This window comes from Oncorhynchus keta, chromosome 28 (genome assembly GCF_023373465.1).
Source record: "Oncorhynchus keta strain PuntledgeMale-10-30-2019 chromosome 28, Oket_V2, whole genome shotgun sequence".
NCBI classification, from domain to species: Eukaryota; Metazoa; Chordata; class Actinopteri; order Salmoniformes; family Salmonidae; genus Oncorhynchus; species Oncorhynchus keta.
Genome location: NC_068448.1, coordinates 6,274,414 through 6,287,691, shown reverse-complemented (window position 1 = coordinate 6,287,691; position 13,278 = coordinate 6,274,414). Strand labels below are relative to the sequence as shown.

Genomic DNA, 13,278 nt, shown 5'->3' with positions numbered 1-13,278 from the left:
TTGAGACTTACTGGAGTTTCTACAGAGGGAAAGAAATATGGTTCTTAGCTTTGAGGTTAACTACTGACAATTGGTAGATGTTGAAAGATATTGTAGTCCTGCAAACAGTCTTTTCTGACCAGCCAAGCATGAAAAACATACTTCCACGAAACTGTTGGGAAACCATTGTGTGAAGGCAGCTCTCTAGGTTCAGGCATTATTATTATTATATATTATTATTATTATATATTATATTATTATTATATTATTATATTATTATTATTATATATTATTATTATTATATATTATATTATTATTATATTATTATATTATATTATTATATAGGCATGGTCTAGAATGACGAAGAGCCTGCACATTTATAACTGTTACAATAGATACCTTTTACGAGGCTAATGTGTGTGTGTACTAGTGCTGTTTGGTTTCAGTTCGATTATTTAAAAATTATATATATATATGTTTTGATTATTTAAACATGTAAAATAATAATAAAATATTGCAGTGGAAGAATGTGTAGAGAGAGAAATAATGGGGTGCAAAGGAGTAAAATACATGAATAAATACAGTAGGGAAAGAGGTAGTTGTTTGGGCTAAATTATAGGTGGGCTAAATTATAGGTGGGCTAAATTATAGGTGGGCTAAATTATAGGTGGGCTATGTACAGGTGCAGTAATCTGTGAGCTGCTCTGACAGTTGGTGCTTAAAGCTAGTGAGGGAGATAAGTGTTTCCAGTTTCAGAGATTTTTGTAGTTCGTTCCAGTCATTGGCAGCAGAGAACTGGAAGGAGAGGCGGCCAAAGAAAGAATTGGTTTTGGGGGTGACTAGAGAGATATACCTGCTGGAGCGCGTGCTACAGGTGGGAGATGCTATGGTGACCAGCGAGCTGAGATAAGGGGGACTTTACCTAGCAGGGTCTTGTAGATGACATGGAGCGTGGGTTTGGTGACGAGTATGAAGCGAGGGCCAGCCAACGGAGCGTACAGGTCGCAATGGTGGGTAGTATATGGGGCTTTGGTGACAAAACGGATTGCACTGTGATAGACTGCATCCAATTTGTTGAGTGGGGTATTGGAGGCTATTTTGTAAATGACATCGCCAAAGTCGAGGATTGGTAGGATGGTCAGTTTTACAAGGGTATGTTTGGCAGCATGAGTGAAGTTTGCTTTGTTGCGATATAGGAAGCCAATTCAAGATTTAATTTTGTGTGTACTACTGTACCTTTATGTCGTGTGAGCACATACCTGTAGATATGCAGTGCGAGACAGTGGGCTTGCCAGCGCACGGCGGAGGAGTTGGACTCGAGCAGGAAGCAGCGGAGGAACTGAATGAGAGTCTCTTTGTCGGCAAACTTGTTGAGCTGAGAGACCAGAGCGGTACACAGCTGGTCCTCCTGGCTACCCACACCGTCACCTGGAGAAGAAGACAACATTTTAGAGAAAGACTTGCTTGGATCGCGCACACACACACACACTTCAGACTACAGTACCAAGTCTGTTTCTCAAACTTACAAAAAATGAAAGGTTTTCAAGGATAAAAAAACAACATTTTAACTCAATCATTTTCTAACGATCGAAAGACGTTAAAACAACCAACGTATTTCCAACGATATACAGCCGTAATAATTTAAGTAAGTAAGGTTATAACGTGCTGAACTCTCGCGTCTCTCTCCCTCACCTTCTTTGTCTTTCTCCTTGTCCTCCTTTTGCTCTTCTTGCTTGAGGACTTGCTCTGAGAGGACTGAGTCCCAGTGCCCCCAGACCCTCCTCCGGAGGAAGAGGAGGAGGAAGAGGAAGCCAGGACCTTGCTGCCACACAGAGCACAGGACAGCAGCTGGAGGAGCACCGGAGACACTCCCTCATCTACCAGGAAGCTGACCTGTAGTAGGAAGTACAGTATGGCTGGAGAGGGAGAGGGGGGAGTGGGGAGGGGAGGAGAGAGAGAGGGAGTGGGGAGGGGAGAGAGAGAGGGAGTGGGAGGGAGAGAGAGGGGGAGGGGAGAGAGAGGGGAGTGGGGAGGGGAGAGAGAGAGGGGAGTGGGGAGGGGAGAGAGAGAGAGGAGGAGGGGGAGAGAGAGAGGGAGTGGGGAGGGGATAGAGGAGGAGGGGAGGGGAGAGAGAGAGGGGAGTGGGGAGGGGATAGAGAGAGGGGGAGTGGGGAGGGGAGAGAGAGTGGGGAGTGGGGAGGGGATAGAGAGAGAGGAGAGGGGAGGAGAGAGAGAGGGGAGGGAGGGAGAGGGAGAGAGAGAGGGGAGAGAGAGAGGGGAGTGGGGAGGGGAGAGAGAGAGGGGAGTGGAGGAGGGGAGGGGGGGAGGGGGGGAGTGGGGAGGGGAGAGGGGAGGGGAGGAGAGGAGGGGAGTGGGGAGGAGGGGGGAGGGGAGGGGAGGAGGGAGGGAGGAGGAGGGGAGGAGGAGAGGGGGAGGAGGAGAGAGGGGAGGAGGGAGAGAGGGGAGGAGGAGGAGGGGAGGAGGAGAGAGGGAGGAGGAGAGAGGGGGAGGGGGGGAGGGTAGGAGAGAGAGAGGGGAGAGAGAGGGGAGAGAGAGAGGGGGAGAGAGAGAGGGGAGTGGGGAGAGAGAGGGTTAAAAAGACTAACTAATCCATGCCAACTGAAACTCTCGCAGTACAGGACGGATTGGCTCGATAACAGCAAAAGGATAGGGTAACACTTCAAGAAATTGACAAGTCTAAAGGCTACCCTGGTTACCACTTGACAAGTCTAAAGGCTACCCTGGTTACCACTTGACAAGTCTAAAGGCTACCTGGTTACCACTTGACAAGTCTAAAGGCTACCCTGGTTACCACTTGACAAGTCTAAAGGCTACCCTGGTTACCACTTGACAAGTCTAAAGGTTACCCTGGTTACCACTTGACAAGTCTAAAGGCTACCTGGTTACCACTTGACAAGTCTAAATGTTACCCTGGTTACCACTTGACAAGTCTAAAGGCTACCCTGGTTACCACTTGACAAGTCTAAAGGCTACCCTGGTTACCACTTGACAAGTCTAAAGGTTACCCTGGTTACCACTTGACAAGTCTAAAGGCTACCCTGGTTACCACTTGACAAGTCTAAAGGCTACCCTGGTTACCACTTGACAAGTCTAAATGTTACCCTGGTTACCACTTGACAAGTCTAAAGGCTACCCTGGTTACCACTTGACAAGTCTAAAGGCTACCCTGGTTACCACTTGACAAGTCTAAAGGTTACCCTGGTTACCACTTGACAAGTCTAAAGGCTACCCTGGTTACCACTTGACAAGTCTAAAGGCTACCCTGGTTACCACTTGACAAGTCTAAAGGCTACCCTGGTTACCACTTGACAAGTCTAAAGGCTACCCTGGTTACCACTTGACAAGTCTAAAGGCTACCTGGTTACCACTTGACAAGTCTAAAGGCTACCCTGGTTACCACTTGACAAGTCTAAAGGCTACCCTGGTTACCACTTGACAAGTCTAAAGGCTACCCTGGTTACCACTTGACAAGTCTAAAGGCTACCTGGTTACCACTTGACAAGTCTAAAGGTTATCCTGGTTACCACTTGAGAGGGGAAAAAATACTAAAAAGAGCACCCTGGTTACCATTGAAAGTTAAGTCATCCTGGTTACAGAACTTCTGCCAGTTGATGGTACTCTGGGTACTATCTCAGACAGGCCTTCAGGTGCTCCATCTGCCGACAAAAACAGAGGTTACCACTCAGAGTCTAAAGTACCCTGAAAAACTCGCAAAAAAATATATACATATATATTTTTTGTCAAGATGTAAGACTGAGGTTACCACTGGGGGATTAATTGACATTTTTAAAAACTTTTTTTTTCTCAAGAACTGGTTAGATGAAGAGTCTACACTCACCAGACTAATGGCGTGTCCTGGTTACCAGGGGACAAGTCTAAAGGTTACCCTGGTTACCACTTGAAGAGTCTAAAGATGCCCTGTTCTTCCAGGAAGGCTTCTTGATGCCGCCCCTGGACGTGAAGAGTCCAAAGTGTGCAGGTTACCACTGACAAGTCTAAAGGCTTCTCCTGGAACCACAGATGAACAGGAGCAGCTTCCTGACCTGGCGCCTCACGAAGGCGTCTGCTGAATCATCAGGTACTACACAGGCAACCATAGATGGTAGAAGGGGTGTTAGTGTGTTACCAGCTTGTAGGAGACAGAAAGCGATTGAGGAGAGGAGGAGGAAAAGTGTGGGGGGATCATGTTACCACTCAGACAGGAAGTAGAACCAGGAGTGGTCTAAGACGGGAGGCGGGATACCACGGGGTTGACAAGTGTAAAGGCTATCTGGTCCACTTGATCTGATAAGGCTACCTCAGAACCATCTCAGTCAAAGTTCTGGTTACCCTCAACAATCAGCAGGCTGACCCTGATTACCAGACAGGAGAGAGAGACAGGACCAGGACAGAGACAGGAGGGAGACCCAGGAGACCACTTGACAAGACTAAAGGCTACCCTGACAGGAGAAGAGAAGAGGCTACAGGGTTAGCGACAAGACAAAGGCTAGAGACTGGTTACAGGAGAGAGTCGAAAGACAGGACCACTTGCAGAACAGGAAGGTTACCAGAGACAGGAGAAAGTCTAGGAGATTGACAGGAGAAGAGCCTGGACCAGGAGACAAGTCTAAAGGCTACTCAGGAGACCACTTGACGAAGTCAGGAAGAGCGACAAGACAAGAGACTCTGGTTACCAGACAGGAAACCACTTGAAACAAAGGCTACCCTGGTTACCACTTGACAAGTCTAAAGGCTACCCTGGTTACCACTTGACAAGCCCTGGTTACCACTTGAAGGTCTAAAGACCACTGAGCGAAGAGGAGGAAGCGAGAGGAGAAGAGTCAAAGGCTAGAGAGCGAGAGGAAGAGTCTAAAGCAGGAGTGTCAAACTCATTCCGGAGGAGCCACAGGAGAAGCGAGAGGGAGATGTCACAGTGGGCCGAGAGGAAAATTATACAGGACTCTGCTATAAATAACAAAATATCATGCGACAGGAGAAAGTAAGGAGAGAGCGACAGGAGAACACAGGAAAATATTGACAGGAATGAACGACAGGAGACAAAACAGGAGAGACACAGGAGAGACAAATGACAGGAGAAGACAGGAGAGACAAAGGACAAAACGAGAGGAGAGACAGGAGAGAAGCGAGAAAGAGAGACAGGAGAGAGCGAGAGGAGAGACAGGAGAGAGCGAGAGGAGAGACAGGAAGAGCCTAGAGGAGAGACAGGAACTAGAGCGAGAGGAGAGACAGGAGAGAGCGAGAGGAAGAGAGACAGGAGAAAGCGAGAGGAGAAGCGACAGGAGAGACATACTGACAATTTTGGAGAGGAGAGAGCGACAGGAGAGAGCGAGAGGAGAGAGCGACAGGAGAGAGCGAGAGGAGAGCGACAGGAGAGAGCGAGAGGAGAGGATTCAGGAGAGAGCGAGAGGAGAAAGCGAACAGTATCTAGAGGCGCAGGAGAGGCGAGAGGAGAGCGACAGGAGAGAGCTCGGAGAGCGACAGGAGAGAGCGAGAGGAAAGCGACAGGAGAAAGCGAGAGGAGAGCACAGGAGAGAGCGAAGGAAGCGACAGGAGAGAGCGAGAGGAGAAAATTCTACACTCCTTATCGACAGGAGAGAGCGAGAGAGGGTGAGCGACAGGAGAGAGCGAGAGGAGATGCGACAGGAGAGAGCGAGAGGAGAGCGACAGGAGGAAAGAGCGAGAGGAGAGCGACAGGAGAGAGCGAGAGGAGAGCGACAGGAGAGAGCGAGAGAGGAAAGCGACAGGAGAGAGCGAGTTCGGAGAGCGACAGGAGAGAGCGAGAGGAGAGAGACCCAGGACCACTTGAAGAGCGAAAGAGCTACAGGAGAAGCGAGAGGAGATTTACCACTTGAAGACAGGAGAGACGAGAGGAGAGAGAGACAGGAGAGAGCGAGAGGAGAGAGAGACAGGAGAGAGCGAGAGGAGAGAGAGAGCAGGAGAGAGCTTACAGAGAGGAGAGAGAGACAGGAGAGAGCTCAGCACAGGCCTTCAGGTGATCTGCCGAGGAGAGAGGAGAGAGACACTCGAGAGGAGAGAGAGACAGGAGAGAGCGAGAGGAATAGATACAGGATAGATTTTTTAGAGGAGAGAGACAGGAGAGAGGAGGGATTAATACATTTTTAGAAAACGAGAGGAGAGAGCCCAAGAACTGAGATGAGACAGGAGAGAGAGACAGGAGAGAGAGCGAGAGGAGAGAGAGACAGGAGGTTGAGAGACAGGAGAGAGCGAGAGGAGAGAGAGACAGGAGAGAGGACAGGAGATGCGAGAGGAGAGAGAGACAGGAGAGAGCGAGAGGAGAGAGAGACAGGAGAGAGCGAGAGGAGAGAGAGACAGGAGAGAGCGAGAGGAGAGAGAGACAGGAGAGAGCGAGAGGAGAGAGAGACAGGAGAGAGCGAGAGGAGAGAGAGACAGGAGAGAGCGAGAGGAGAGAGAGCGTGAGGAGAGAGAGACAGGAGAGAGCGAGAGGAGAGAAAGACAGGAGGAGCATGAGACAGGAGAGAGAGACAGGAGTGAGCGAGAGAGAGAGGAGACAGGAGAGAGCGGGGGAGAGAGAGACAGGAGAGAGCGAGAGGAGATCTCAGAACCAGGAGAGAGAGAGTTGGAGAGAGAAACACAGGAGAGATGACAGGAGAGAGAGACAGGAGAGAGAGACAGGAGAGAGAGACAGGAGAGAGAGACAGGAGAGAGAGACAGGAGAGAGAGACAGGAGAGAGAGACAGGAGAGAGAGACAGGAGAGAGACAGGAGAGAGACAGGAGAGAGACAGGAGAGAGACAGGAGAGAGACAGGAGAGAGACAGGAGAGAGACAGGAGAGAGAGAGAGGAGAGACAGGAGAGGGAGAGACAGGAGAGAGCGAGAGGAGAGACAGGAGAGGGAGAGACAGGAGAGAGCGAGAGGAGAGACAGGAGAGAGCGAGAGGAGAGAGACAGGAGAGAGCGAGAGGAGAGAGACAGGAGAGAGCGAGAGGAGAGAGACAGGAGAGAGCGAGAGGAGAGACAGGAGAGGGAGAGACAGGAGAGAACATACATGAAGTAAATAGACACACAGGAACACAGTGTCTACCAATCACCTTGCATCCCAAACATCTATTCATTATGTGATCAAGATGACCCATTCAGCACCAGTGATGCTCCAACTGATCCCCTCAACATGCTGAAACAAAGTCTGTGAAAAACCAGTTTGTTGGCTGCACTCAACAAGATTACGTTTTTGGAAATCGGCTTTGGGGTTTCCTCTTACCTTGACATACTGCCTCAGGAAGAAGGGGCTCATGTCCGGAGGAGAGGAGGAGGTGTGAGGTTTGAGGAGCTGGGAGGCTGCCACAGACTCCTCCTCTTCCTGCTGGCTCTTCCAGAACTCCAGCAGAGACTTGAGGACGTGGAGACAGTAGTCTATCGCCCCCTGACTGAGCAGGGCTGTGGCCGTGGCGTTGGAGATCAGAGAGGACGACTGGAGAAGGAGATGTGAATCGGGAAAACTTAGAACAGATCAACATAAAATTCCATAGGAGGCCATTTTGAAAAAGGTAGAAAAGCCTCTGTTTTCTGTCCGTAAAACCCTAACGAAGGAATCACGCTGAAATGTGTCACTTAAAGGAGCAATATGCAGAAATCGCTCCCCTATTTCCTGGTTGCTAAAATTCGAATAGTTCACCTAATCATAGTTTATGTGACAAAACAGGCAATGTAGAGAATCATTGTACCATCTAAAACCTGCTGTGAAATATATTATCAGCTGTCTGAAGTTGAAAGATGCCAAATCAAAAATTAAATCTGCGATATGTAACTTTTTGGGTGACCTGAACAAATTCACATAGAAAAGGGTGTTATAAATCGGTCACTCTCATTGAAAGCAAGTCTATGAAGCGGTAGATGTGTTCTATATGCGCTAATTCTATGCTTTCCGTTGTTGCGTCTTCTACTTTCGGTTTTGTACACCAGCTTCAAAAACACAATACTTTTTGGTTATTGATAATATATTTCACAGCAGGTTTAGATGGATACAACGATTCTTTAGACACTGGCTTGTGTCACAAACTGATAGAAGGCGAACTATTCGAATTTTAGCAACCAGGAAATAAGGGAGCGATTTCTGCATATTGCTCCTTTAAGAAGGGAAGCATAGAAATAGCGCAGATCTCTACCACTTATTAAGACTTGCTTTCAATGAGAATGACAGATCTATAACTCACATTTCTATGTGAATTGGGTTATAATTGCAGCTTTAATAAAAGCATTGAGTGGGTTGAGTCACTGAATCTACTTCATTGTCCTCCATGAGTGACTGAATATAATTTTCTCTTCTGGTTAATATAGAAAATCTCTGGGGGGGAAAAAAGTTATTTTTTTGGTAAATATTGGAGGAGAGGAAAGCCCGTACGTACCTCAGAGGAAGACTTCGATCCAGACTTGGTTCTGGACATGAACACAGAGAGCAGTCTCATGATGACCAGATGGACCTCGTTGATGGGGCTGCGCTCGTTCTTCTTGGACACATCCTGGAGGAGAAACAAACAAAACGGAGGTGAGAGAACGGACAATGACAAAGGGACACGCACACCAAGGCTGTTTCTAACGGCTGTTACGGTGACCGTATTAACCGCCACACTGGTGGTCACAAAGTCATGACCGCAGTCAAAGGTGACCGGTGACCGTTTAGTCACGGTAACTAGGCTTTTCAAAACAGCGTTCTGATCCTGCTGACGGTCATTAGAAGTCATCCAAACATTTTAACTGCCTGGTAATTCAGCAATCTGTTGTCCCTCTAGTCACTCTGACATCAATGTAAATGTAACCGAAAATCAAACACTTTCATGAGAGCCCAGGAGCTCATGTTGCGCAACATTTTCTATAGGCTATGCAATTGCGTGAGAAAACAAGAGTGGTGGCCTCTGTTAAAAAGAGGAGGATCCCATCAGCTTCCTATAGGATAGGCCAACTATTTATTTCTCAACTTTCCTAATATTAAGTACATTGCTTTTCTCTACAACAGGAGTATATCCTACCTGGCTGCCATGAAAATAAACCAGGGGGAAAAGCATCCTCCATTCGATATTTAAGTGCAAAGATGACATGTATTTTTCCCGCTGCCCCTGTTTAGATACAGGTGCATTATAAATGGTCCATTCTACATCAAAACTAATTTAACACACATTATTTAGTCTATGTGAAGACAAGATTTAATCAAGAATAGTCTGATGGGTGACAATGACGTCACGGAATAAAGCCCCCCCCCCCCCCCTTGTGAATGACGTATGCCCCCCTTGTGAATGACGTATGCCCCCCGTTGTGAATGACGTATGCCCCCCTTGTGAATGACGTATGCCCCCCTTGTGAATGACGTGTGCCCCCCTTGTGAATGACGTATGCCCCCCTTGTGAATGACGTATGCCCCCCTTGTGAATGACGTATGGCCCCCCTTGTGAATGACGTATGCCCCCCCTTGTGAATGACGTGAATGACGATGCCCCCCTTGTGAATGACGTGTGCCCCCCTTGAATGAATGACGTATGCCCCCCTTGTGAATGACGTATGCCCCCCTTGTGAATGACGTATGCCCCCCCCATTGTGAATGACGTATGGCCCCCCCATGTGAATGACGTATGGCCCCCCTTGTGAATGACGTATGCCCCCCTTGTGAATGACGTATGCCCCCCTTGTGAATGACGTATGCCCCCCTTGTGAATGACGTATGCCCCCCTTGTGAATGACGTATGCCCCCCCCCCCCATGTGAATGCGCCCCCCTGTGAATGACGTAATGCCCCCCCCCCTGAATGACGTATGGCCCCCCTGTGAATGACGTAATCCCCTTGTGGTGGTTACTATATTACATGGATTTATTGTGAAGGTGTAGACTATATTACATGGATTTATTGTGATGGTGTAGACTATATTACATGGATTTATTGTGAAGGTGTAGACTATATTACATGGATTTATTGTGAAGGTGTTGACTATATTACATGGATTTATTGTGAAGGTGTAGACTATATTACATGGATTTATTGTGAAGGTGTTGACTATATTACATGGATTTATTGTGAAGGTGTAGACTATATTACATGGATTTATTGTGAAGGTGTAGACTATATTACATGGATTTATTGTGAAGGTGTAGACTATATTACATGGATTTATTGTGAAGGTGTTGACTATATTACATGGATTTATTGTGAAGGTGTAGACTATATTACATGGATTTATTGTGAAGGTGTAGACTATATTACATGGATTTATTGTGAAGGTGTAGACTATATTACATGGATTTATTGTGAAGGTGTAGACTATATTAAATGGATTTATTGTGAAGGTGTAGACTATATTACATGGATTTATTGTGAAGGTGTTGACTATATTACATGGATTTATTGTGAAGGTGTAGACTATATTACATGGATTTATTGTGAAGGTGTAGACTATATTACATGGATTTATTGTGAGGGTGTAGACTATATTATTAACATTTACATTTAAGTCATTTAGCAGACGCTCTTATCCAGAGCGACTTACAAATTGGTGCATTCACCTTATGACATCCAATGGATTTATTGTTAAGGTGTAGGCTATATTACATGGATTTATTGTGATGGTGGTTACTATATTACATGGATTTATTGTGATGGTGTAGGTAGACTATATTACATGGATTTATTGTGATGGTGTAGACTATATTACATGGATTTATTGTGAAGGTGTAGACTATATTACATGGATTTATTGTGAAGGTGTAGACTATATTACATGGATTTATTGTGAAGGTGTAGACTATATTACATGGATTTATTGTGATGGTGTAGGTAGACTATATTACATGGACTTATTGAGATGGTGTAGCCTATATTACATGGATTTATTGTGATGGTGTAGACTATATTACATGGATTTATTGTGAAGGTGTAGACTATATTACATGGATTTATTGTGATGGTGTAGACTATATTACATGGATTTATTGTGAAGGTGTAGACTATATTACATGGATTTATTGTGAAGGTGTAGACTATATTACATGGATTTATTGTGATGGTGTAGACTATATTACATGGATTTATTGTGAAGATGTAGACTATATTACATGGATTTATTAGACTTTCTAAAATGTAGATGTTCCAGAGGTCTGCATCAGTGGCTTGTTGGCTGTGTGGAAGCCAGGAGATGCTAAACGTGATTATGTTAATGAACGGTCAGTTACCGTGAGACAGACACCAGCACTAACTGAAAATACGATATTCGCCGTCAATTCCTTTCTTCTGCATCCTTGTTGACCCATTTCCTCTCAAAGCTCCAATGTGCTTTGAGAGGAACCAGGGAAAAGATACGACGGCGACACACACACACACACACACACACACACACACACACACACACACACACACACACCTTCTTGTGCATGCCCAGCTCGGCGATGAGTAGAGCCAGCAGGTCGTCCAGAGCTCCCTTGTCCTTGTCATCTTCTCCATCCAGGTCAGAGGTCAGCATCAGGACCACCTGCATTAGATTGACATTTCAGTCATTTAGCAGAATGCTCTATATCCTGAAAGACCCTATGGGGGGTACTTTAGACCAGGTCCCAAAAGGCTCCCTATTCCCTATATAGTGCGCTACTTTAGACCAGAGCCCTATTCCCTATATAGTACACTACTTTAGACCAGAGCCCTATTCCCTATATAGTGCACTACTTTAGACCAGAGCCCTATTCCCTATATAGTGCACTATGTCCTATATAGTGCACTACTTTAGACCAGAGCCCTATGTCCTATATAGTGCACTACTTTAGACCAGAGTCCTATGTCCTATATAGTGCACTACTTTAGACCAGGGTGCCATTTATGACACAAGCATCCCAATCAGTACATTCATCTAAAGGGAAGTGTAAAAAAAATATATATATATTTATAAAAAGAACATATCACGATCGTTCCAAAATCCTCCCAAACAACCTTGTATCTGCAAAATCATTGTCAGCAAAGACAGACAAGTTTGAGTGGATGAAAGGCCAGCACGACAGTAACGGGCTAGTACCTGCATGTAAGGGATAGCGTGGACTCCTCCTACACTGTCCAGCTGGGGCAGGTGCTGTAGGAGTCGCTCCAGCAGCATCAGACGCACTGTGTGGAGTCTGGAACAGATACAACAAGAACGTCAGAACACAAAGCACACGGTTGCCATAGAGACAACAGGCGTGGTTAGATGTACACAGTAGCAGTCTAAAGTTTTGGACACACCTAACTCATTCGAGGGCTTTTCTTTATTTTGGACTCCCCCCCCCTACGTTGTAGAATAAAAGTGAAGACATCAAAACTATGAAATAACACATATGGAATCATGTGGTAACCAAAAAAAAAAACTGTTAAACAAATCAAAATATATTTGATGAGATTCTTCAAAGTAGCCACCATTTACCTTGACAGCTTTGCACATACTTGGCATTCTCTCAACCAGCTTAATGACGTAGTCACCTGGAGTACATTTCAATTAACAGGTGTGTCTTGTTAAAAGTTAAGAAGAAAAGAAATACCACAAATTCATGTGTTTGTTAATTGTGTTGTGATAAGGTTGGGTGGTATACAGAAGATAGGCCTATTTGGTAAAAGACCTCTCCCTCAACGTGATCAAGACAAAGGAGATGATTGTGGACTACAGGAAAAGGAGGACCGAAAACGCCCCCATTCACATCGACGGGGCTGCAGTGGAGCAGCTTGAGAGCTTCAAGTTCCTTGGCGTCCACATCGCCAACAAACTAACATGGTCCAAACACACCAAGACAGTCAGGAAGAGGGCACAACAAAACCTATTCCCCCTTAGACTGAAAATATTTGGCAAGATCCTCAAAAGGTTCTACAGCTGCACCATCGAGAGCATCCTGACTGGTTGCATCACTGCCTGGTATGGCAACTGCTCGGCCTCCGACCGCAAGGCACTACAGAGAGTAGTGAGAACGGCCCAGTACATCACTGGGGCCAAGCTTCCTGCCATCCAGGACCTCTACACCAGGCGGTGTCAGAGGAAGGCCCTAAAAATGGTCAAAGACTCCGGACACCCTAGTCAAAGACTGTTTTCTCTGTACCGGTACTCCCTGTATATAGCCTCCATATTGACTCGGTACCAGTACTCCCTGTATATAGCCTCCACATTGACTCGGTACCAGTACCCCCTGGATATAGCCTCCACATTGACTCTGTACCAGTACCCCCTGTATATAGCCTCCACATTGACTCTGTACCAGTACCCCCTGTATATAGCCTCCACATTGACTCTGTACCAGTACCCCCTGTATAT

General features: G+C 46.3%; 1 protein-coding gene across 1 annotated transcript in view; it reads right to left on the bottom strand.

The window, feature by feature from the left end:
- LOC118360485 (E3 ubiquitin-protein ligase UBR4) overlaps positions 1–13,278 on the bottom strand; it is a 178,395-nt gene that overhangs the window by 47,543 nt on the left and 117,574 nt on the right. Inside the window, 8 exon segments of the mRNA XM_052484171.1 lie at positions 1–19; positions 1,239–1,407; positions 1,672–1,701; positions 1,704–1,895; positions 7,176–7,449; positions 8,384–8,497; positions 11,380–11,487; positions 12,022–12,118. The exon segment at positions 1–19 is cut by the window's left edge and continues 103 nt beyond it. Of these exon segments, the coding sequence (XP_052340131.1) occupies positions 1–19; positions 1,239–1,407; positions 1,672–1,701; positions 1,704–1,895; positions 7,176–7,449; positions 8,384–8,497; positions 11,380–11,487; positions 12,022–12,118 (1,003 nt within the window).